Below are 24,745 nucleotides of genomic sequence, written 5' to 3'. Positions count from 1 at the left end.
AAGATCAACCACTAAAATGAGATATCCTCTTCCCATAGCTCTGTTATAGAAAGCATTAGAGATTGACGCATGTTGATGGCCATATGTGTAGTACAATGTAACCTTGAACCAAGGTAAGGTAAGGGTTAACATTTTAAAAACAAAATGTGATGTGATTATTTGGGAATGAAAAGAATCTGATATAAAAGTTTCTGGTGTATCCATATAATTCGCATTCAATTTAATATTAATGAAATAAATCCTGGACTAATCACTTATTTTCTACGTGCTTGTCTAGAAACACCAATGCACTTAGTCACTAGTTTGTTTCAGTCTTCAGGTGGGTCATTCTAGACTCTTGGGCTTTTTGTTTTACATATTACCTAGTCTAAACCAAGTTAATCATAACACACTCAGTTGTAAGCAGACTTTGTGTTTAAGCCACTATTGAAAATATATGGCCTTAAAATGTTTTCTGAATGACCTTGACACTGTCTAATGTCTTAACAAGCTCATAGCTGGCATTATCAATGTTAATTGTTTTTTAATAGATCAGAAAGTAGTCTTTTTTTCAAGGTGACTTTGACATTGTTCAATAGATCCTTATGTAAGGATAATGACACACCTTCAGGAGTCATGGTTGTTATTACTGGCAGGTGGACAAACAGCTACAGGTAGAATTTATTTTGTTTTTCTTTTCCACCTTGATCTTTTTGAGAGAAACTTAATGAAGTTTTGATTTCCTCTCAGAAAATAATTAGTGTATCAACTCAAAACTTGAACCAAACTCATTCAGCTGCAAGCTCCATTACTTATTTGTGTCCGTAATCATTTAACCATTCAATTTTCATATGTTCATTGCAGATGTATTCACAGGTTTCATTCATTATTTTCAATCATTTAATTTTTGAAACATGCTAATCAATTATAATTTTTTTTAAATTTTGAAATACTAAAACAGAAAATACTATGCTATGAAAAAAATCTTTACAGAAATAGTACTTGTCTACTTAATTACATTATTTAACAAAACAATATACAAAACATATGAAATCAATGAACCTCACTCTAGAACATTACAACTAAACAAAAATTGCACAAATTTTTCTATACTCCCACTGACATACAGTGTATGTGAATATCCAATAAAGCTTCCTTTTCAGCATTTGATTTATAGCCAACAGATATCAATGAATTACCACAAAATCCATACTGCTCTCTCACGTCAAAATGTGCATCACAAAACAAATGGACAAAATGAGTCATTCTAAGATTTTTTAAGTATCAAAAAGCTTTAAGGTGTACAATATGAATCGAACCAACATATATTTTTAAAAAAATGAATTTAATCTCACAACACCACTTAATATCTATAACCCCTGCAAATTTTGCAGGATTATGTTGGAATAGCCATATCTTTCTCAGTATCTTTATTTTAACTTAGGAAGTTTTGAAAACCATTTTTCTTTTCTTTCAAAAAGTGTATTATCAGAGGATGCCACAACCCTGCACCAAGGTTATTTGAAAAAGGTCAAAGTTGGGAGGAATGACAACATAATGTTCTCCAAAGCAATTTTGCCTGTCGGGAATATTAGAGGTTCATAATTAGCCCAAAGTTTTTACAGCCAGCAGGTGTGTTAACATTCCTAATACAATGTCATTTGCAATATGTATAATCAGAGACCTATAGATCCTGTTCAACATGAAAGTCAGTCATGATCAGAGGGATCTTCACCAAAGTCATTGGGAAAAGGTCATGGTCACACAGACTAAATTAGAAATTCTTGTCCAGGCCCTCTACAAGCTTTAGAGATTTGATAGATTGAATGTTATTTCACAGAACAAGCACTGGTGTCAAGTAGAAAGGGGCCCAGTACAAAACCCATTGTTTAAACTAGATTTCAAATCCAGAATTTTCAAAATGCGCAAATTTTTAAAGAACAAAAATACGTCATATATAACATGATTGAGTAAAGCAAGATACAGTATGTCAATCAAAGTTCATCTTTGAAACATTATCATCCATTACTGAATGCACTGACCTGAAAGGTTCATTTTGAGCACATTGATTTTTACTGATCTTGTGCAGGTCTGAGTTTGCATTCATTTCATAATTGGGTATCATACTATTTCTAAATGTAGGAAATGTATGATATGTTGAACACTTGTAATATAAAAAACTGGATTCAGTTTATTGCCACCAAAAGTACATGCACAAATGGAAAATGTACAAAATATGCATTCACAAAATCTATTAAAATTGACATACTAGAATTTGTTGTGAACTGATTGAGTCATACAAACTGTCTGTGCTTTCCCTTAAATGTTAAAAAAAAGAAAAACTCTCAATCCAACCAAAAGACATCAAGATCAACCATACAACATATAGAATCACATTATTCACAGTCTTCTCCCTATCACCCAAATGATGATATTGCTGAGTAGTGATGACTTTCTGTACAAGGCTTTAACAAATACAATGGGGATAAAAAAAAAGAAGATAGAGGTCAATCATTTAATCATATTGTTCTAACAAATGTGTTAATCACAAATTAAACATGTTTAACAAGCAAAGCAAAACTTGCTTAAAAAAGTTTCAGAGAGTCCATTTCTGTATAACTGTATCAATAGTAAACTTCTGGGTAACTGTATCAAATAGTAAATTACTTCCAGATCTGAAATCTCAAGTATTAGGTTCCTGCAACTCCTGCGTGCTTGGACTTTCCTTCTCCAACTCATCTTCTGCATCAGCGAAGCTTTCATTATCACTAGCGTTCTCCTCCTCCTCCTTCACACCTGTCATTTTCACACTAGAATCCACAGATGTTTTCTCCGCCTCATCATACTTTGGATCCTGCGTCTCTACTTTGATTGGTAAATTTTCACTTATTTCTCCCTCTACAGTCTCTCTGTTGTCTTCATTTTTCACACTTCCTTCCGATTCATTGTCACCACTTTGCGTTATACTAATATGATTATCACCAGGTTCTGTATTCACGTTTTGTTTTTCCACAGCATCAATCTTTGCTTTGTCCATGTTTCCATCAGATTCCGACACATCTTCTGACACAGCATCAATGTTTGAATCAATGAATTTATCTGAAATATTTTCTTCTGTTTTAAGAATATCTGAACCCCCTGACGGGGATTCATCTGGATCTAAGTTATCCTTGATGTCCAGTTCCTTCCTGTTTGTGACTGATGATGAGTCATCTGAGGGCACTTGTTCCTCATAGGGCGCTTCATCCTCATAGGACACCTGCTCCTCATAGGACACCTGCTCCTCATAGGATACCTGCTCCTCATAGGGCACCTGCTCCTCATAGGGCACCTGTTCTTCCTGTGATGCATGCTCCTCCTCTATGTGACTTTCTTTAGTAGATTCTCTTTTCACTTCCTGAAAAAAAACCCAACAATTCATTATTCCCATGCAAATATTCAGTGATTGAGAGTGTAGTGTATATATTTGTTATCCTGATTTCATGACATTTAGTGGTTGAAAACTTCAAATAAAGAAATACTCTCGATTAAACAGTTGTTTCTATCAGACATAATTCTATGAAAAGGTAGAAAAAGCGGAAGGGGGTCCCCTTGATCAGGGTGCAGGGGGCCGAAAATGGATATTTTGACTTTAAGAAGCTTTTCATAAAATGAATTCCGAAAACCAATTTTGAGATTTTAAGCTTTATAAAACTGCCAATAATAGTAAGTAAGTATTGACTCCCTATTGACCTGTCATGGGCATAGGTCCTACACAATCTACCAACGTTTGACTAAAAGGTTCTACAAAAGCTGGACCTTGTCAATGGCATTAACATTACTGTCGTCCCTATGTACTACTTTTTTGGACATTTTTGTAAGGCCCACATGTTTACTATCAGTGTACATTCTGCTGATTGGACGATATCATAGTGATTCAACCAATCAACGAGAAGAATACACTGAGGAAATACAGACTGCTATGTAAAATTAAAACTGGATATTTCGGAAGATAAGATTCGTAAACATTGTTTATTGAACCTAGATATTTCCGGAGGCCAAATCATTATATAGAGAACAGATTTTTCCAGTCTGGAAAGCAGAATTCTGCTTCAAAGCGGAGAAAAATCATGTCTGTTCTATAAAGCTACGGACAAATTTTTACTTCTGGATTCATAATGGGAATAACAGATTATGATGTTACAGAGCATCCTATCTATGTTTTTGTAATAGAAATTTATAGATTCAAATTTGATACCTTTGGATTCACAATGGGAATGGCAGACTTTGCTCTCTTTGGAGTTGCCCTGGGGCCTCTCATTTGAAACTCTGGAGGATAATACACAGTCTGATTTCGAAACAGCTCCTGAAATAATTTCATGAACAATTCTAAAGCTGTCAACTAGATCATAAAAACTTTTTAAATTCTGAACTGTAATCAAGATCATGGAATGCATTAGAAAATGAAGAAAATTAAATCTGAGAGAAAGAAAAAGGTGACCTTCAATAAAACTTTATAAAAATTATGTAAAATTTCTCTGCAATGAACTATTACTTCCCTATAGAATGTTTCTGTCATTGTTTTAGTATAAACAAAAGAAATCCTATTGTAAAAATTACAAAAGATTGCAAGACATAAATTTTAATGTGTAAGTGGTGATTCTTATGTACTGTACTGCAACTGTTTAAGTCATTTTGGTTACAATCGACAAATATGGCTTTGGCAGCTAATGCTCCTTTAAAACCCTTAAACGTTTAAAATTTCACACATGTACAAATCTGGATAGCATACAATATGTCACGTATTCTGATGGGATTCATATTTTAACCCCTCTTGGCGTTAAAGCAAGAACATTAGTTTATGGTTGCACTGCAGTATGATCTCTATTCATCCATTATCGTACATACACATAGAAGAAGCACTAAATCATGATAATGTAACACTAGATAATGAATCATTTCCGATTGCACCAAATTTTAACAAGAGGCCCACAGGCCTTACCAGTCACTTGAGTATCAGTTAAAAGTATCACTACTCCCAAGGACTACGAAATCTATAATAGTTTTCTAAGCTAAATTCTAATATTCAGCAGCATAATAAAACAAGATTTGTTCTATCAAAATAACACAAAGGTCCCCAGAAGTGCAAATATTGATGAAAGACTTTACATAATATATGTTGAATTAACACTGCATGACTATTTTGAACCCTGGAGTCAGAGCCCTGGAGTTGTGCAATTCACAATTTTAGTACCCCCCTTTCTGCGTTTCCTAAATATGCATTTAGTTTTTATATATCAGCAAAATTAAATAAAAAGTATTTCAAATGATAAAGACATTTAATCACTATGACCATACATGACAATACTTTTATTACAGATGATTGTGTGGTTGCAGAGAAGAAAATTTTAGAAAATTGGTCAATGTTTGGCAGTTTTTGCCCTGTCCCTAGGCCACAGGAGTGCAGGAGTCCTGAAATTTACAATTTGTGTTCTCCTTGTCCAAACCTGCTTCATATCAAAATTGAAAAGAATTGGAAGGGTACAGCTGTAGTTATTGAAAGGAAGTCCAAAATGTTCAATGCACATATTTAATCATCATTACCATTTTGGCCCAACTTAATCACCATTACCATTTTGGCCCAACCCTGGTACCACAAAACATCGACACGTGGGATCAGGAAACTTAAAATTTTGATTGACTACCTACTCCTTCTAAATATCCATTCAGTTTCAATTTAGTATCAATAGCATTAAAAAAGATGTTTTTCAAGTGTTTTACACTTAAAATACTATATGCCACATTTGGCTGCGCCCAGGAGTCAGAGCCTCTACCCTGGGTATCATGAAATTTATGATTTTGGTAAAGGTCACCTGCTCTATCATCTAGTGTTTGTCTTACAGGTTGTAGTTAATTTTTGCCCTGCTCCTAAGGCCCCAGGGGTGTAGAAGTCCTCAAACTTACAATTTAGGTCCCCCTTGTCCAAAAGATGCTTCATACCAAATTTGAAAAGATTTGAAGAGTAGTCAGCACACAGTTAGAAATGATCAGTTGTTAACACTATGAACAACACAGACCAATATCAATGGGTGACCTAAAAATAACGCTAAAACAAGAACATACACGTAATTAATGCAATGAGAGGCACACATAATACCTGTTGACCAGCCTGTGTTGGACTCTGTTGGGCCCCTATTGATGCTGGTTGTGTCCCTGGGGGTGAGGGGTAGCCTTGTTGATGGGTAGCTAGTGTTGGAGGGTGATTACCAGGGGGAGGAAACCCAGCCATAGCAACAGGTGGTGCTGGGTAGTTAGGGGTTGCAGCATATAGTACTCCATTGTTCGAGAATTGTGAGGGGATCATTTGAACTTGTGTTGTCATGGTAGCTGGCTGGTTCCCAGGGGGGAATATGTGCTGAGGAGTTGACATGGCACCACTCGGTCCTGCTAAAAATAAAGAAAATGGTAAGCAAAAACTTAAATTACCGAAGTATTTTCAGTTCTTCCACATTCAGTATTAGTCCTATTTTTAAATGTTTTCAACTATTGTAAAATCAAGTGTTTATGGGGAGTCGAACTTCCATCATCTCTGTGCTGTGTGAAACCAACACAAAGAACAACAATTCTTCAAATAAGAAATTAACACACCATGAACACCCTATTGTTTCTTAAACCACAAAAAATTTAATCCACGTATATGATTTTACAATGTACAATATATGCATACAGTGAATTGATTATATAGTGTACAATATATGCATACAGTGACTTGCAGTTTATATAGCATGGTAAAAACTTCCAAAAATAGCGACAAAAACTCCTTCACATTACAAAAAATTTGTGGATCTATGAAATTACTTTACTGCTAAAATTATACACACACACACATATATATATCTATCTGATTTTAAGTTTACTATGGAAATGAAAATTTCTTCATTACCAGTCCACTGTCAATGAGGTGACAAGTTTGATCCTATTTGTGCATGTGTATTTTGAGTGTTCTTATCTGTGGACAGGATTACACTAAAACTATAGCCTTGATTTCATTCAAATTTTCACAAGAGATACATGTAGCTTTGATGACTGTTCAGCTGTATAAATATTGGGAGTTATCTTTGCACAAGAAAAATTGCAGACGGAGCCTTGGTTGAGGTTTTGCAGTCTCTGAATGATCTCACGTAATCAAACTTTCACTGTAGTGTATGAAACAGCATTACTGTACTACATTTCTAGGAATACACCGGTATACACATCGTTGGAAACCCACGGTTGATTACGCTTCATTCCTCTCTCCATCACCCGTGGGTCCATTCATTCCTACTCGCTCGTTCTCATACAATTGTTGTGATAGCAAAGATAACTTAATGCTACCTTTAAAAACAGAAGAGTTCTGTTACTGAGTTACTATAACGATTACTTTGATTGGACGATATTTTTAAATATTCATTCATGAGAATGGGCGAGTAGGAATGAATGGACCCACGGGTGATGGAGAAGAGCAACGAAGCGTAATCAACCGTGGGTTTCTGACGATGTGGTATACAGAACCATTAGAGTCTTGGAAATAGCTTCGAAACCTCTGCATGCCTATCTTGTACAAAATATCCAACGCTTACTATAGCTGTGTACTGCCAGTAACAGTCAGAGGCAATGTTTGGACATTTGTTTATGCTTACCATTCATGGGGAATGCAACTGTAGCTATTGGGGGTCTAAGCATGGCAGGGTTAGGATGTGCTGGGAAACTGCCCTGGTTTGCTGTGGAGAAATAATAGCTACATCAAATACGTCTATTAAATCCAGATGTACAACAAGAATATGAGAATATACTTATGAAAAAAAAAACCATATTTTGTTCTTTACAGCATTCAGGTAATTAAAGTGAAAAATAAATCAACAACAAAATAATGATACATTATTTTAACTATTTTGTGTCAGGGAGATTATATTGTGTTGTTTGGTAAAAGCATTTAATCTTAGCGATCAATATATAAAGTGTCTGACATACTTCATGCTTAAAATATATGAAAACAAATTTTCTAGATCAAGCAAGATATTGAATAAATGGAAAAATAATTTTAAAATCAATTTGTAGTAAATATGACCAAATATGTCATATGTAAAAATGTAAAAAGGGAAATATGCAGATACAGAGACAGGTCAGAAAAAAGAAAGAACAACAAGGAATCTTCTTTTCCATGAGAGAAACTTTTGTGAGTATTGCATCCTGCCAAATTTTTACCTGTGTACCAGTATTTTACATTTTGATTCCAACATAAGTATACCAGTTATTATGGTTTGAACCCACAAACCATCTTTTTTCAAATAATAAATTTACAACAGTTTGTTCCTGCAAAAGAAGTTTCCTGTAACTAAAATAACGTTAGATCAACCTTCAGGGAGTTCAAACATTTCTAACAAAATAGTTTTGAACTACATACAATATAACAGATATTTTCTGTGGGTGTCAATTTTTTGCGGACATAAGAGATTCAAAGTTCTGAAATAATATAAGAGATATAAAATATATATATATACCCCCCCCCCTTCCCATGTGGCAATATTGAAAAGAATCAATTTTACATTTTTAATGTAGTGATATTGTTGTGAAAAATATGAGTTACATGTATCTGCTAGTCAGGGGCAACCATATTAATAAGTTTGATCTCTCTAAATACTCAGCAAACATTTCCAAACCAGTCATTTGAGTCACGACCTTTGACCTTGCGACTTGAAAACTAATGTGGACCATCTACTCTTGGGGGGGTGGGGGGGGGGGGGGGGGGCACCACCAGTCTTTGACCTTGTGACCTCAAAATCAATATGAGCTATATACTCCTTAGGATGTACCAGTGTACCAAGTTTAATGTCTGTTGAGCAAAGGGTTCTCAAGATATTGAGCGGAGAATATCTTATGTAAAAAGTAGTGTGACCATTGACTTGTTACCTCAAAACAAACATATATCATCTACTAGAACCAGTGTACTAAGATCAAAATACCAGCTAGACCCTGATCTTTTTGCCCTGAAATCAATAGGGGTCATTTACTCTCTAGCAGCAACCACTATACCAAGTTTGGTAACTGTGAAGCAAACGGTTCATTAGATATTGCATGAATAAGACTTGTTCTAAAGACAAACTGACAAGTACAAAACAATATGCCCCCTCTTCTTCTAAAGGAGAGGGGGAGGGGCATATAACATTCCTATGTAAAAATCTGGACCCAAGAATTTCCATTTTGATAAGGATGCTGTTAATGACATCATGGTGCCTTCCAGGCCAAGGGGAACATAACTCCAACATGAGGATGCTCCAAAAAAAAAAAATCTTTGTCATATCCGACCTGTAGTACTTTCAGAGAAATTTATCCTGAAAATATTTTTTAATCATTTTCCCAAAGAAAGATATGACCCCTCGTTTGAACAAACTTGAATGCTTTGTCCAAAGGATGGTTTTTAATGACTTAGCCATTCTAGAGAAGTCCAAAAGTGTGAAGGTGCATAGAGACAATAGACCACTAGATAACAATAAACCTTGATTAATGAGGCCTGATACACTGAAAAATGGCTGCTTTTTTTTTCTTTTTATACAATTAAGAGTGATTTGCTCCCGACAGCAAAATTATAATCATGGTTGTTATTTATATGGATAATACTTGTGTGCACTGACGGTCTAGAGGGCCAAGTAATGCTTAATAATTTCACAACATTATGTTCAGTGTGTGGTGTCAGTGTGGTATGAATGTCATGACAGTGTGTGGTATGAATGTCAGTGTGTGGTATGAATGACATGTCAGTGTGTGGTATGAATGTCATGTCAGTGTGTGGTATGAATGTCATGTCAGTGTGTGGTATGAATGTCATGTCAGTGTGTGGTATGAATGTCAGTGTGTGGTATGAATGTCAGTGTGTGGTACGAATGTCATGTCAATGTGTGGTATGAATGTCAGTGAGTGGTATGAATGTCAGTGTGTGGTATGAATGTCATGTCAATGTGTGGTATGAATGTCAGTGAGTGGTATGAATGTCAGTGTGTGGTATGAATGTCAGTGTGTGGTATGAATGTCAGTGTGTGGTATGAATGTCAGTGTGTGGTATGAATGTCATGTCAATGTGTGGTATGAATGTCAGTGTGTGGTATGAATGTCAGTGTGTGGTATGAATGTCAGTGTGTGGTATGAATGTCAGTGTGTGGTATGAATGTCATGTCAGTGTGTGGTATGAATGTCAGTGTGTGGTATGAATGTCAGTGTGTGGTATGAATGTCAGTGTGTGGTATGAATGTCAGTGTGTGGTATGAATGTCATGTCAATGTGTGGTATGAATGTCAGTGTGTGGTATGAATGTCAGTGTGTGGTATGAATGTCAGTGTGTGGTATGAATGTCAGTGTGTGGTATGAATGTCATGTCAGTGTGTGGTATGAATGTCAGTGTGTGGTATGAATGTCAGTGTGTGGTATGAATGTCATGTCAATGTGTGGTATGAATGTCAGTGTGTGGTATGAATGTCATGTCAGTGTGTGGTATGAATGTCAGTGTGTGGTATGAATGTCATGTCAGTGTGTGGTATGAATGTCAGTGTGTGGTATGAATGTCATGTCAGTGTGTGGTATGAATGTCAGTGTGTGGTATGAATGTCAGTGTGTGGTATGAATGACAGTGTGTGGTATGAATGTCATGTCAGTGTGTGGTATGAATGTCAGTGTGTGGTATGAATGTCATGTCAGTGTGTGGTATGAATGTCAGTGTGTGGTATGAATGTCAGTGTGTGGTATGAATGTCAGTGTGTGGTATGAATGTCAGTGTGTGGTATGAATGTCAGTGTGTGGTATGAATGAAATGTCAGTGTGTGGTATGAATGGCAGTGTGTGGTATGAATGTCATGTCAATGTGTGGTATGAATGTCAGTGTGTGGTATGAATGTCAGTGTGTGGTATGAATGTCATGTCAATGTGTGGTATGAATGTCATGTCAGTGTGTGGTATGAATGTCAGTGTGTGGTATGAATGAAATGTCATTGTGTGGTATGAATGACAGTGTGTGGTATGAATGTCAGTGTGTGGTATGAATGACATGTCAGTGTGTGGTATGAATGACAGTGTGTGGTATGAATGTCAGTGAGTGGTATGAATGTCAGTGAGTGGTATGAATGTCAGTGTGTGGTATGAATGACATGTCAGTGTGTGGTATGAATGACAGTGTGTGGTATGAATGTCAGCGAGTGGTATGAATGTCAGTGAGTGGTATGAATGTCATGTCAGTGTGTGGTATGAATGTCATGTCAGTGTGTGGTATGAATGTCAGTGTGTGGTATGAATGTCATGTCAATGTGTGGTATGAATGTCAGTGAGTGGTATGAATGTCAGTGTGTGGTATGAATGTCAGTGTGTGGTATGAATGTCAGTGTGTGGTATGAATGTCAGTGTGTGGTATGAATGTCATGTCAATGTGTGGTATGAATGTCAGTGAGTGGTATGAATGTCAGTGTGTGGTATGAATGTCAGTGTGTGGTATGAATGTCATGTCAATGTGTGGTATGAATGTCAGTGTGTGGTATGAATGTCAGTGAGTGGTATGAATGTCAGTGTGTGGTATGAATGACATGTCAGATATGGGTTTTCTGAAATAAAACATTCTCTGTTAGTGTGCAACTGATCAGGGAAGTTCACTTGAGCCCTTGGATCGGGTGAGCTAAACACAACCAGAAGGTTGATCTTTTGTCAGAAAGCAGATATGATATATATGTAAACCTGAGAACAAACATAAATAATGTTAATTTACACATCTGAGCCCGTGCTTGATCTCTGACTTCCATCAGAAGTTTGCCAAACATGTTTTCGCCCTTGAAGCTTCGCCCAGTTCCCCAGAACAAATTCACCACATCATGAGCCAGTGGCTTGTTGTCAGTTGCCAGAAGGGCAGTGCGGAATGGCTCCACCTGTTTAAATTTTTCTATCAGTAAATCCTTCATGATTCTACATCTGGTTTTCATCCACTGATCTGATGGTTTTATGCTTTTTGACAACATTTTGACTTTATTTGCTGTCTCAGCCTTTCTCATTTCTTCAGCGAGTTCTTTTCTATTATGGAATATGGCTTTGCTGATCTGATAAGCATGCTCTGCACTAGTGAAAAGTTTGTTATCCCATTTAATTGCACAAAGGAAAAAGTTTGAGAGCGGTCCTTTGATGAATACAGTGTCTGAAAAATATTATTTGAATTGTATAATGACTGCATATTATGACTTAAACCATTTAATAATTGAAAAGTTTATTGCATTATTAACCAGTATATCAAATAACCAGTATATCAAATCCATGAGAACTTTTGCATTACTTAGTCACTGTTAAATAACTTATAATGAATCTTTTCATCTACACCAAAAAAAAAATCAGTTATAGTATATCATCTTAGAAAAAAATTACATTTATTCACCGTCACAGTTTTTAAAAAATGCTTACAGCAAAGTGTCAGGGACTTTTTTCTACATGTACTGTACCTTAGTTATAATCAAACGTGTACATACGTAATATCAAATCATCATATTTTTCTTTTTATTCAGATACAGTTTGCTAACCATGGTGAATGAAAACCACACCATGGCATTAATTCACCTAACTGTTTTATCATATGTCAGTAATCATAAACAAATCTAAAAACCTGTGTTGCAGCATTCTCTCTGCAACTGATTACAGTATTTAGCAATGCTCAATGCTTTTTAATGATACTAACAAAAATTGCACTTTATGTGCATCTGGATAATTTTGGGTTCTTTTCTTTATTTTCTGTGAAAAAACGTATTGCTATTGCTTTGCTTCAAATAGGTCTAATTCTGTCACTGGAAATAATTCCATGGTTTCTACAATTCATAGCTATATTTCAAACACGAGATAGTGAGTTAGTAGATTTCAATTTATTACATGAATCAAATACAAACACTGCAACTAACAGCATAAACAAGGTAATCAGGTATGTGTTTACATAAACTAACATGTAATCACGTATGCATTTTACATAAACTATCATGTAATCACGTATGTGTTTTACATAAACTAAAATGTAATCAGGTATGGGTTTTACATAAACTATCATGTAATCACGTATGTGTTTTACATAAACTATCATGTAATCAGGTATGTGTTTTACATAAACTAACGTGTAATCAGGTATGTGTTTTACATAAACTATCATGTAATCACGTATGTGTTTTACATAAACTAACATGTAATCAGGTATGTGTTTTACATAAACTAACATGTAATCAGGTATGTGTTTTACATAAACTAACATGTAATCAGGTATGTGTTTTACATAAACTAACATGTAATCAGGTATGTGTTTACATAAACTAACATGTAATCAGGTATGTGTTTACATAAACTATCATGTAATCAGGGAATTAACATGTAATCAGGTATGTGTTTTACATAAACTATCATGTAATCACGTATGTGTTTTACATAAACTATCATGTAATCAGGGAACTAACATGTAATCAGGTATGTGTTTTACATAAACTATCATGTAATCAGGTATGTGTTTTACATAAACTATCATGTAATCAGGGAACTTACATGTAATAGGTATGTGTTTTACATAAACTATCATGTAATCACGTATGTGTTTTACATAAACTAACATGTAATCAGGTATGTGTTTTACATAAACTATCATGTAATCACGTATGCGTTTTACATAAACTTACATGTAATCAGGTATGTGTTTTACATAAACTAACATGTAATCAGGTATGCGTTTTACACAAACTACTAACATGTAATCAGGTATGTGTTTTACATAAACTAACATGTAATCACGTATGTGTTTTACACAAACTACTAACATATAGTTCCATTATCCAACATAAAAGAAAAGGGGAAAACAGGTGATTCATGCGATACGTGTTTGTACTTTTTCAAAAGACAGTGTTGGATATACATTCTAACTAGTGCTGACGATAGTCTTACCCTGTGGATAAAATTTCTGGCCCTCCATTGGCTGTTCCGCGTAACCCACTTCTGGCATGTTTCGTTGCCGTTGGGAGGAGTAACGCTTGGGTTTGCCACCTTGATCTTGTTTACTGTAGGTCTTGTTGTCAAACTGCTGGGACTGGATTATATCCTCTGAGATGAAAATACGCATTTACATTGAAACCTGTTGAAAACTTTTAAAGCTCACCCTTATTTACTTATGAGGTCTATTTTTTACGCTAATAACAATAAGAGAGCAACTCAAAGGAAACCATGCAAAACAGTCCACAAGCTGCAAGGTTCTTGCATTGAATTTATTTATTTTGTGTGCAACACTGAATCTGTATACAAATCAGGTTTGCCATACTCTAAATCAAGCAAATTTCTGAAAAAGAGGTATAGCATGGAGCAAGCTCTTTCACAAACCCAGAAATCTGGATTATAAAGTAGTAATGAATGTCAAGGTAGAAAAAGTGTAAATTTTCAATCTCCTACACAATGTATTAATATTTACAAATACATGGGGGGACTAGATTCTTCCATCCAAATAAGTTCCTAATCCTTAAAGCTAACTTGTCTAAAGTGTTAATCTCACACCTCAACACATATAAACAGGGCAACATCTAAAATATAAAACACTCTCATATAACATTGTAGCTTTTTTCTTGCAAAATACCTTTTACCACTACATTTCATTTGAAGCGTTTTTATATAATTTTTCTGAAAATCAAACCTTGTTTTCCCATGGCCTCTGGTGGTGCTGTCTCCTCTGGCATATTAGGGGGTGGCTCCTCGGGTACTCGTCCTGATTTCACCCGACGTTCCTTCGAGTACGACTTACGCTCCCCTACATTTTGTACAATCAAAGACTCTGCTATTGGCGCCACCTGTGGCTGATTTTCTCTCTGAGGTGGAGGAGGAAACTCCTGCTTACCCTCCGCTGGTGACACAGGAGGAGACATGTATACCTCGTCCTCTCCCTCTGGCCCCTGCTGAAGGGAAGGATCACCCTCTGCGGCTGCCATGTTTTGCTTCATTCTCTGAAACCTTGGAGGGAAGTTTCTCTCTGGTTCTGGCTTCCTGTTCCCGGGCCTCCTGCTGCCCCTGCCCCCTCTTGAACCCCTTCCCCGTCTATAACTGTCATTATACGGCCCTTGATCTGGACTGGTCCTCTCCTCTCTGAGATATAAAGGCCTTTCAACACTTGATCTGTTGTCTTTGTTTGAACGGTTTTCATACTCGGTTCTCTCTGGATGAACTTGTTCACTGTTGTTTCTATTGTGATATGAACGGTTCTCCCTTTCTGAACTACCTCTGTTATCCCTTACACCCCTGTGATCCCGCTCTTGACTGGCACGCTCACCTCGACTATGATATTCTTGATCATTTCTCCTATCATTCTGAAACCCTCTGCCTTCATCATATCGTCGAGGCTTTTCTTTGTACCCCAGATCAGGGAAATCTTCCCTGTTGTTGAAGTCTCCGTGACCAGATCTGTTAAAACCTCTGTTCCTATTATCATAAGAATTGTCATTTCTGTATCTGTCTCTCCTCCGATAGTTGTCACCTCCTCTCCGGGAGAAACCCCGCCCACCTCGTCCATTTTCATCATACCCTTGTCTCCCTCCTGACTTCATACTGTTATAGCTATTTCTAGTTTGTATGTAATCTCCTTCTGGTATATAGTCTTGAAATTGAGATTTCTGCCTAGACCGTGGACCTCTACAAAACACACAGAAGCAACATTATGCAGGGTTTCTTAAGACAGCACATACACTCAAATAATCTCTGTATCTAAACTGTAGCTTGGTCATACAAGTTAATCATTGGGGAGAAAACTTTCTAAAGCTATGACAGCAGTAACACAATGATTGTATTACAAAGAATGACCTGTAATAATGGCTGCACACTGAAAACATTCTTATATATAAATTTTCTTTGTGACCATATCATGTCTAAAACATCAGGTAAACTTCATCCCCCCCCCCCCCCCCCCCCCCCCCCCCCCCCCCACACTCATGGGTACAAGTTGACTTTCACAGTTTCAGTAAGTTGAGTTCTAGGGTACAAGCTGAGCTGGACACTAGTTGTTGGTCACAAGAAACTGACCATAAATAAATAATTTCATAACTACATGTATCATCACTCTTGAGCAAGTAATTCATATACCTGGGTATTGATATTAGAACTGGACTTCTCTTCATGAATATAAAATGCAGTGTATGCCTATGTATATACAGGGTTTTTATCATCGCAAAATTTGTGAAAATAAAAATTCTATAGTATTACTTATACATCACCATCGAAAAAAGAGGACTTTAAATATATATCAGAAAAGTGTTTATATTGTGTCTTTTCCAGCCAAAGGAATGATGGCTTTCCCAGTTAATTAGCTTGGGAATAATGTGATACAGTGATGTCAATTCAAAAAGACAACATTCCTTCAAAATCATGATAATCATTATTAAAATTGTGCAATAAAGAAATGGATCAAAGTCTTTGTTGTATTTACTTGGTGTAAAGTCACCATCTTCACAGGACTCATCAGCTGATTTTCTCAGTTCTTCATTGCACAGTTTTAATAATTATGCAGTTGCAATAAAAAATTTGTGATTTATTCTTTGTTGTTGTATTACTGTATCTTAACTGACAAGTTATCTATCAACTAATGTAGCAAAATTTGAAGGAATGTTGTCGTTTTAAATTGACATCACTGTACCACATTATTCCCAGGCTACTATCCCCATCAATACCTAACATGCAGACAAATTTTAAACTACTGCGATAATTTTTAATCAGGTAATTTTCATATGTAATTCCACGAAAGAACACTGCTTCTAACATATCATTTTATATCATAGTTATAGTTATTCAGTGTCAATCTGATAGACAACTACACCTCATATAACATGGTGTCTATGATCTGACAGGTGTGTTCATCACCCTTGTGACCGTTAATTACACAACTGAACAGGTGTACCTGGACATGTCACAGTGGACGATTTTATAATTCGGCTTAAGGAGCCTCCCTGCATAGACTCCATGTACCAGTATCATCAAAACATATCATTGATTTGGAAGTTTTTATTTACCATTACAATAGAAATGACCAAGCCAACAAAGAGTAAATTGATGTCCCCAGAATCCTAAGTTACAAATTATAAATTGTTGTGAAAGCAGGAAATAAATCAACAAGAACAATTAGCTGATGACTTTTAAATAAAACCCACAATTATCTACATTTGTAAGTTAAGTGTATTTGTGATTTGTACATGGGCAAAACTTTAACCTGAATATGGTCCATGTCTGTTGACTTTATATTATCTATCATTTCTTGAAGGAATTATTTGTAATAATCTAACACTCGCTATTGAAAACCAATGAAAATTCACCCAAGTTAAAATGACTACTCTGTTCTAAAACTATGAACTAGTCACATCTTATCATCTATTAGTAGCAATGTTTGTCATCTATGACATCGCACTGCACACAAACACACACATTATCATGTTTGAAGAACTGGTTCAATATTTCACAGTATCAAAGTATTATGCTATACCCGTATGCATATTGTGGATTTCGAAACCAATGTCAGAAATTAATTTTTGAATCATATCCAAATTATATTCTGTATATATCAATATCATTGAATACATAATTGTGAGAAATTACTTTAATGCTAAAAACCCTATCAGATATGGTTCTTACAGTGTAAGTAAAATTATCATGCCTCAGTCAAAATTGTTGAAATCTAATTGGTCAGATCTTGGTAACATGAGGCCGTGAAAAAACCGTATCATGCGAGAAAAATCCGTATTGAGCAAGTAATTTATTGTCGGGTTCGACTTGCAGCTGGGACAAAAAAAATAATAAAGAAATTTGACTAAACTGTATGATATAGACCCCCCACATATACAGTTTGAGGTCTTCGACGTGATAAATTCGTTACAGTTAGTTAGTGACCTGATACGGAAAAATACATGGTGTGAAAAGAATGTCGGCTTCGCCTCGCCCGATACCGGTTTTCTTTTCACACCATGTATTTTTCTGTATCAGGTCAGGGCTATTCCAGGAATAAATACATGGGGGGGTCGGGAGCCACCTTTTGTATATACCAAGCACCCATAAAAAAAAATTACCCCATGACCCATCAAATTGATAAACTCATTTTACAATGACCCATCTAATTAAAAAAAAAAAAAACTAACCAGACCCACCACAAAAATATTTTTAAAAATGAAAACGGTACAAATCTTGCGAGGTTTTCGGGACAAACATTCTAGTCAATGACGCAGTAATGCCTGTGCGACATTGTATCACAGTAGTTTTGAAGAAACGATGTCACATCAACAATCAAAGGCATCTATGGCGGGAATGTTGGAAAGATTGGGAGTCCAAACGATGCTATTATCATGAAATGGGTATGGATATGTTTTCCCACGAATCGTTCGTCTTCTAATGGAGCCCGCGCCCGGAGGCCTCTATATCACCATCACACTGACTGATAAATATAACGCATCGGTACCCTCGTATAAATCAACTAAGGTTTGCCTATTTTTATTAGAAAACGGAATACCTATTGGTTTCAAAATATTCCCAAAATCAATGCACTGTAAACTGTAATAATCTACAGAACAGAGTTCGCCACCATCACGTCCAAAGGGACCCAACTAAACGCGCCTCTAATTTGAAGAGTGCCGTAATGGAAGGTTATGCGCTGCTACAAAGAGCGACAACTCGAATAGTTCTATGTTACTTCCGATTTCGAAAGCACGTTTTTAATTTTCCCTCCGACGTTTTGTAACCAACACGACAAGAGCGACAATAAAAATATTCTGAAAACTCAACACCCATGTGGCACAAAATAAAACAATAGAAACTACCCACTACCCATAATAAATATTTTTTTAACAGTCCAACCACGGACCAAATAAAATATGAAAAAATACGACCACCCACACAAAAAAATATCATTTGCCGCCCGACCCCCCCCCCCCCCCCCCCCCCCCCCATTTGATCATTTCTGGAACAGCCCTCACTAAATGTGTAACTAATATTACGGAAATTCATGCCAGTTGCTGCTCACCTTGCTCGATTACTTCTTGGTGGGGCCTCTGGAGGTTTGTCACTCCTGGTGATATCATAACCATAAATACTGTAAAGCTCCGCCCTCGTCTTTGGTGCCTGCATGGATTCATTGTATTTATCGTGGTTCCATTTGCCCTCATCTTTCCACAACTTTTTCTTTGGTCTAAAAATGACAACAAAAGTCACATGTACTTAACACAATATATCAACAAACATTTGCTTGGAATGAACCAATTAAAACCCAGACTGTTTTTATCTTGTTAATACATAATTTGCTAATTGAGCTACATGGCAAGATTTAAAAGAAATTCAATTTTCATAATAAATTCTGCATCAAAGGTCACATGAAATTAATTCTCTGGTTCTCAGATATAGATCAGCTTGGTTGCTTTTTTCTTATTGGCAATGAAATACAGTACATCCAGATGAAGGAGGTGGTATTTTTTTAAATTAACTCCCAAAAACAAACTGCTCTGATTTAATGCTTTCAAATAGCTTTAGAAACAAATATCTTGTATTATTGACACACAAAAATTTAATTGAATACTGACCAAAATTACTTTCAATGCATTCTTCGCTAACCACACTTTTTTTTCTAAACGCCTGAATTGATAACCGTGCCTTTTGTATATTATAAGAGACTAAAAGTGAATGTGAAAAATATGCAGATTTTCCCCCCAGATAGGTCATCACATTACAAACTATTTATTTTATAAAAATAATGACAAAATTGCAATATAGACACTTCTAACAGCATGTACGCAGGCTTGAGAACCTTCGTTTCATTTTATTTGGCCTATATTAGTCCAACAAATCTTTTGAGTTTAAGAACTCAGAACCAGCATAAAAATTATTTTACTTTTTCTCTTCTTCCTCTTGTTCATCCATCGATATCCTCATGTCATGTTCATAAAACGCCCCTCGTTTTGGAACGTAGGCCGGGTTCTTTTTGTCCTCGTCATCATCCACAGATTCTCCATCTGGCTGCTCCTATGTATGAAAGACAACATACCTTATCTGTCTCTTTTAGTATGGACTGAATTGGATTCTTTAAGCAATTGTTTTTAGAATGGAAATTTCAATTTGAAGCATTTGTATATTGGGAAAACCCTGTGAAATCACAATTCTTGTTATTCTCCATCTCACAAAATTGTAAAATCTTAGAAATTCTTCAGATGAGTGTGGAAATATATCACTTCAAATGATGTCTGACAAACAGACAACATTGCGGAGTCTTAACACTTTCCTTTTCATAAACATTATTTTTTAGTGTGCAAAGTCTAATTCACCTAGTCCATATAAGACTGATCAGGTTATAGACACTTACAGTACTTTACAAAAAGTGAGAAGACTGACTTGAAACACTTTTTTCCAGACAAGATTCCTTTTTATGGTAAGCAAGATACTGTACAATGAAAAACACCAACTCTACCTCTCCATCCCCACTCTGCCTCTCCATGTCTATCCCATCCTCGCCTTCTATAATAATGCTTTCATCTTCTTCATCATAAGATTCATCATCTTCCTCTTCATCACTATCTTCCTCTTCTTCATCTGTTTCTTCTTCTTCAGATTCTTCCTCATCTTCTTCATTTTTCTTTATATCAAAAACATATGCATGTATGTACAATTTATAATGAATTAAATGGAAAATGGGGGTGGGGTGACTCTTATACATTTTCATTCAAAAAATTTTGATTTGAATTTGTATGCATTATCTTTATTTCAAAATGCAATCAATATACAAATGAATATTGATAACTTTATATTCCTTGTCACAACTTGCTCTTTGAAAATTAAGTACAATGTGTGACAATGACTAATGTATTAATGAAAAGTGAATATAATGAACAGTGATCAATCTCATAACTCCTATAAGCAATACAAAATAGAGAGTTGGGCAAACACGGACCCCTGGACACACCAGAGGTGGGATCAGGTGCCTTGGAGGAGTAAGCATCCCCTGTCGACCAGTCACACCTGCCGTGAGCCCTATATCTTGATCAGGTAAATGGAGTTATCCATAGTCAAAATCAGTGTGTCAAAAACGGCCTAACAATCGGTATGAAACACCTAAGACAACATTTGACCCAATGATAGGTTGTATTGGCAAACTATATCGTTATAACGACCCTAGAATTTGCGAAATGCTGACTTTAACTAGACTGCTGGAACCCCTGCACCATGATCTTGTTTGTCAGTAGCCTGCTTCAATTTAAAAACTGACCATAAGCAGAATTAACAAACAAAATCACTATTCTGTTTAAAGAAAAGAAACACAGAAAAATTATACATGCAGATGCATATACATGTATATTATTGGTAAACATGGTAAAGGTCTTTAAATGTGTGGCACAATTGCATATAAATAAGTTGTAGAGACTTTACAAGACTATGTATGGCAAAGGGCCTATTTTTAAGGAACGTCAACTTTCCTAGGCACCTGATCCCACCTCTGGTATATCCAGGGGTCTGTGTTTCCCCTTCTCTTAATTTTGTATTCTTTCTAGGATTCATGAGATTGATCAATGTTCATATTTTTACTTGTTCATTTACTTTACTTACATGAATACAGAATACACATTACATGTCTTCCTGATAAAAGCTATTCACAGATAAATGTTGTTAATCCTAATACATGATGTCAGAAATGTTTATTTTTTCCCTGCATTTTCAAAATTTTCACGAAAGAGCACATATTTTGATACCATTTTCCTTTCCACAAAAACAGAGTGACTTCATGAACAAGATTCATTCCGCTACTATAATATGTATCTTTAAAAGATATGCTAATCACAGGATATAAAATATTGTATTCCAAGAAATCATGCAAGATTTGGGAATAAATATTACCATAGTTTTGTAACACTATGAATTAAAAGTGCCAAGAGTCCCAAAATTATGAGAATATTTTAATTTTGATAATACATGTATACATACCTGGTTCACAACCTGTCTTTGACCATTATTTTCAGAATCATCAGCTTTTACACCACTTTGTTTATCCTGAAACAACAATCATGACCATATGGAATGAATACAAGGTTTGAAACTACAGATATATCTGCAGTTTAAGTCTTGCAAAAAAAAAAATCTGCAAGCATTCTAAAGTCCAATCAAAATATTGCTGTAAATTTTATCCTTCTACTTTTACAAAGCAATAAATCTGTATTGGCCTCTAAAAAATTATGTTTTGCAGATGCTATTTCCAAGTGTGTGCAGAGTAAGACAGAGTATGATCAAAGAATGTAAGTATTTGGTAAACACCCCCACCCACTACATCTCTGAGCTAGACAAGACACCCAGACATCCAAAATTAAACCCTAAAAATCAGCTGTGCAGAACTGACACAACAAATCCCAGGAGTCCGATGCCTGGGACCTGGTAAACTTGGGAGCGGGCATGTGGAAATTGCAAACTTACAAGCCTAAAGGGCGTGTAATTTCAGAGGCTTAAACCTCCATATTGTTTAGAACAATGCCCTTTCACTTTTGATTTGAATAATCAATTCATTCATCAGATGTTTCATTTTCATTTGTGAATAACTTAACATATCAATTTAAATAACACTAAATATACTTAAAAATGTTTGATTTATTCATCCAATGTGAAGCATAAAATTTTAAGGGCAGGTCATTCTACCACAATTTCCAACAAACTCTTTCACATTGGACACAAAAAGTGTACAGGTCAAAAACAATGGAGTGACAATAGATGATCTTTGAAAAATGGATTTCATTGGCATGAAAAGACAAATAAAACTAACATTACTAAATAAAATTCTGGCCATGTCAATATTTGTTCGGGCTAGTGAAATTTGTGAATACACTTGCCCGAAGGGCATGTGCAGAAAAAAGGATTTTGCAAAAACTGTATTGATAAATACTGTAACAACATAAAGGAGGACACTCAAAATGATGAAAACATTCCCACTCCTTCAGTATTTAAGCTGAATAATGGATATGCACTTAACTCTACAACAAAGTCTTTTATTGCAAGTCGAATAAACATTGATTTAACTCCAAAATGGTTTATAACACTTCCCCCATGTCACCTCAGGTTAGGAGTTGATCATGAGGCCATGTGAAGCAGAGACTCCAATGTTTAAGTTGCTAGAAACTCTCTTTTACTTTTGAATTTAAAACTAAAGTACAGTGCGGGTCTCTTGGGATTTTCCATACAACAATGTTAAATAGTATGTCACTACTTTTGAATTTACATGGCATCATAGTTGACCAAGCTACAATGCTGACTGACTGCTGCCCAGAGGCAACTTAATGGAAGTATTATATTAGTGGAAGTGCAATGTAAGTGTGAAAGTACATGCATAGCTTGCAAAACATGCTATATATCACATACCCAAAAAGTGGAGAAGGGGTATTTTGAGCATTTGCTCTTGTTATTGAAGTTACAGAATTAGATATGTCTGCGCTCAACCCAAAACTTTCACAAGAAAAGTTATTTCACAGGAGTTCGAAATTTTATTGATAAAGTTAATAAAATTCACTTGATTGACCAAGCCATGACATGAGCTATGTGTTAACATGCACACATCCAACAGTGGTATAATAGTAATCATTTTGACGGTGGCCCCATACTGGTAGAAGTTAGCATAGCAAACTTCAAACTCCTGTGGTTATTTGCACCGTATTTATAAACATTTCTGTAAATTTCTTTGTGTATATCATATTTTCATTTAATAAATTATCTCTATGCTTTGCATTTCTTTTCATATAAGTCTCATACAGTATATATATGAATTCTCTTGTTCAAGATGATGCTATACTAGAGGAAATTCGAGACATTGGTCGCATACACTTAGCCATGTGATCCTTTCCCTAACTAAAATCTTGACAAAGATAATTTCATTGTAGTAATCAAACTTATCCTACATCACGAATTTGTTCATCTCTTGTATTTTCTTCGCCCTCTGCTTCTGAAATATTCTTTCGTCGTCGCCTATCCGCCATTTTTATGTGGACAACCCCGTGAGGTACCCCGTAAAATGTGAAAATGGAATTCCGATCCCGACTCTCTCTCTCTCTCTCTCTCTCTCTCTCTCTCTCTCTCTCTCTCTCTCTCTCTCTCTCTTCAGAAAATTACTTGATGAAAAGTAAAACTATTATTATCTAAAAAATAAAAATAAAAAATAAATATCGAAGTAGTTTACAAAAATATTCTAGCCTAATAAAATTAAGAGAAACATTATTTTTTTTCAAAAGTACACTAGCATCGATATACATGACAGGGACCTAATACATGTACTAATAGCACGTAGGTCCTATTTAGATCTACATAAGTTCTACACTAGGCATAACTCAATTAATTTGCTCCGAGTCCCATGCAGCAGGTTAACTAGATTGTGTCGGGTTAATGTAATCACGACATCAAGTGTATGATAAACTTTTCTATTGAATGCTGCATCGGTTCATATTTTGTGAATTTCTCAGTAAAAAGTATAAAGTTAGATGCCATGTGACATCACGATATTACGTTGATGTGGCGTGATAATGCCAATCTAACCAAAGATTGTTGGTATCACGATGTCGTATGTGATACAAATGTATTATCTCGTTGACGTAACGCATGATATTTTAATAACGGTCCAGGGCTGTGGTTTGGTTTGTCATTACTCGAGAGAAAAAAATGCAACATATGAAATCATCATTATATAGACCATTTTCTGTACAAAGCTATCCTACCTTAGAATTTTTTTTTTACTATAATT

General features: G+C 35.6%; 1 protein-coding gene across 5 annotated transcripts; it reads right to left on the bottom strand.

Moving 5' to 3' along the window:
- Nucleotides 1-861: 861 nt before the first annotated feature.
- LOC125680293 (protein CASC3-like) lies at nt 862-24,041 on the bottom strand. Of its 5 annotated transcripts, none has more exons than XM_048919759.2 (12): nt 23,910-24,041; nt 21,958-22,023; nt 20,450-20,614; nt 19,877-20,007; nt 19,016-19,180; nt 14,663-15,651; nt 13,927-14,082; nt 11,741-12,160; nt 7,638-7,718; nt 6,116-6,405; nt 4,217-4,324; nt 862-3,376 (listed from the first exon to the last, which is right to left on the bottom strand). In XM_048919759.2, exons 1-12 carry the CDS (start codon nt 23,985-23,987, stop codon nt 2,663-2,665), a joined length of 3,363 nt encoding a protein of 1,120 aa, XP_048775716.2. In that variant the 5' UTR covers nt 23,988-24,041; the 3' UTR covers nt 862-2,662. The 5 variants fall into 5 exon arrangements, with proteins under 5 accessions (XP_048775716.2, XP_048775717.2, XP_048775718.2 ...); XM_048919760.2 differs by having other exon boundaries at nt 6,116-6,402; XM_048919761.2 differs by lacking the exon at nt 7,638-7,718.
- Nucleotides 24,042-24,745: the final 704 nt, after the last annotated feature.

The sequence above is a fragment of the Ostrea edulis genome, chromosome 2 (genome assembly GCF_947568905.1).
Source record: "Ostrea edulis chromosome 2, xbOstEdul1.1, whole genome shotgun sequence".
NCBI classification, from domain to species: domain Eukaryota; kingdom Metazoa; phylum Mollusca; class Bivalvia; order Ostreida; family Ostreidae; genus Ostrea; species Ostrea edulis.
This window is presented reverse-complemented; position numbering and strand designations above follow the sequence as displayed.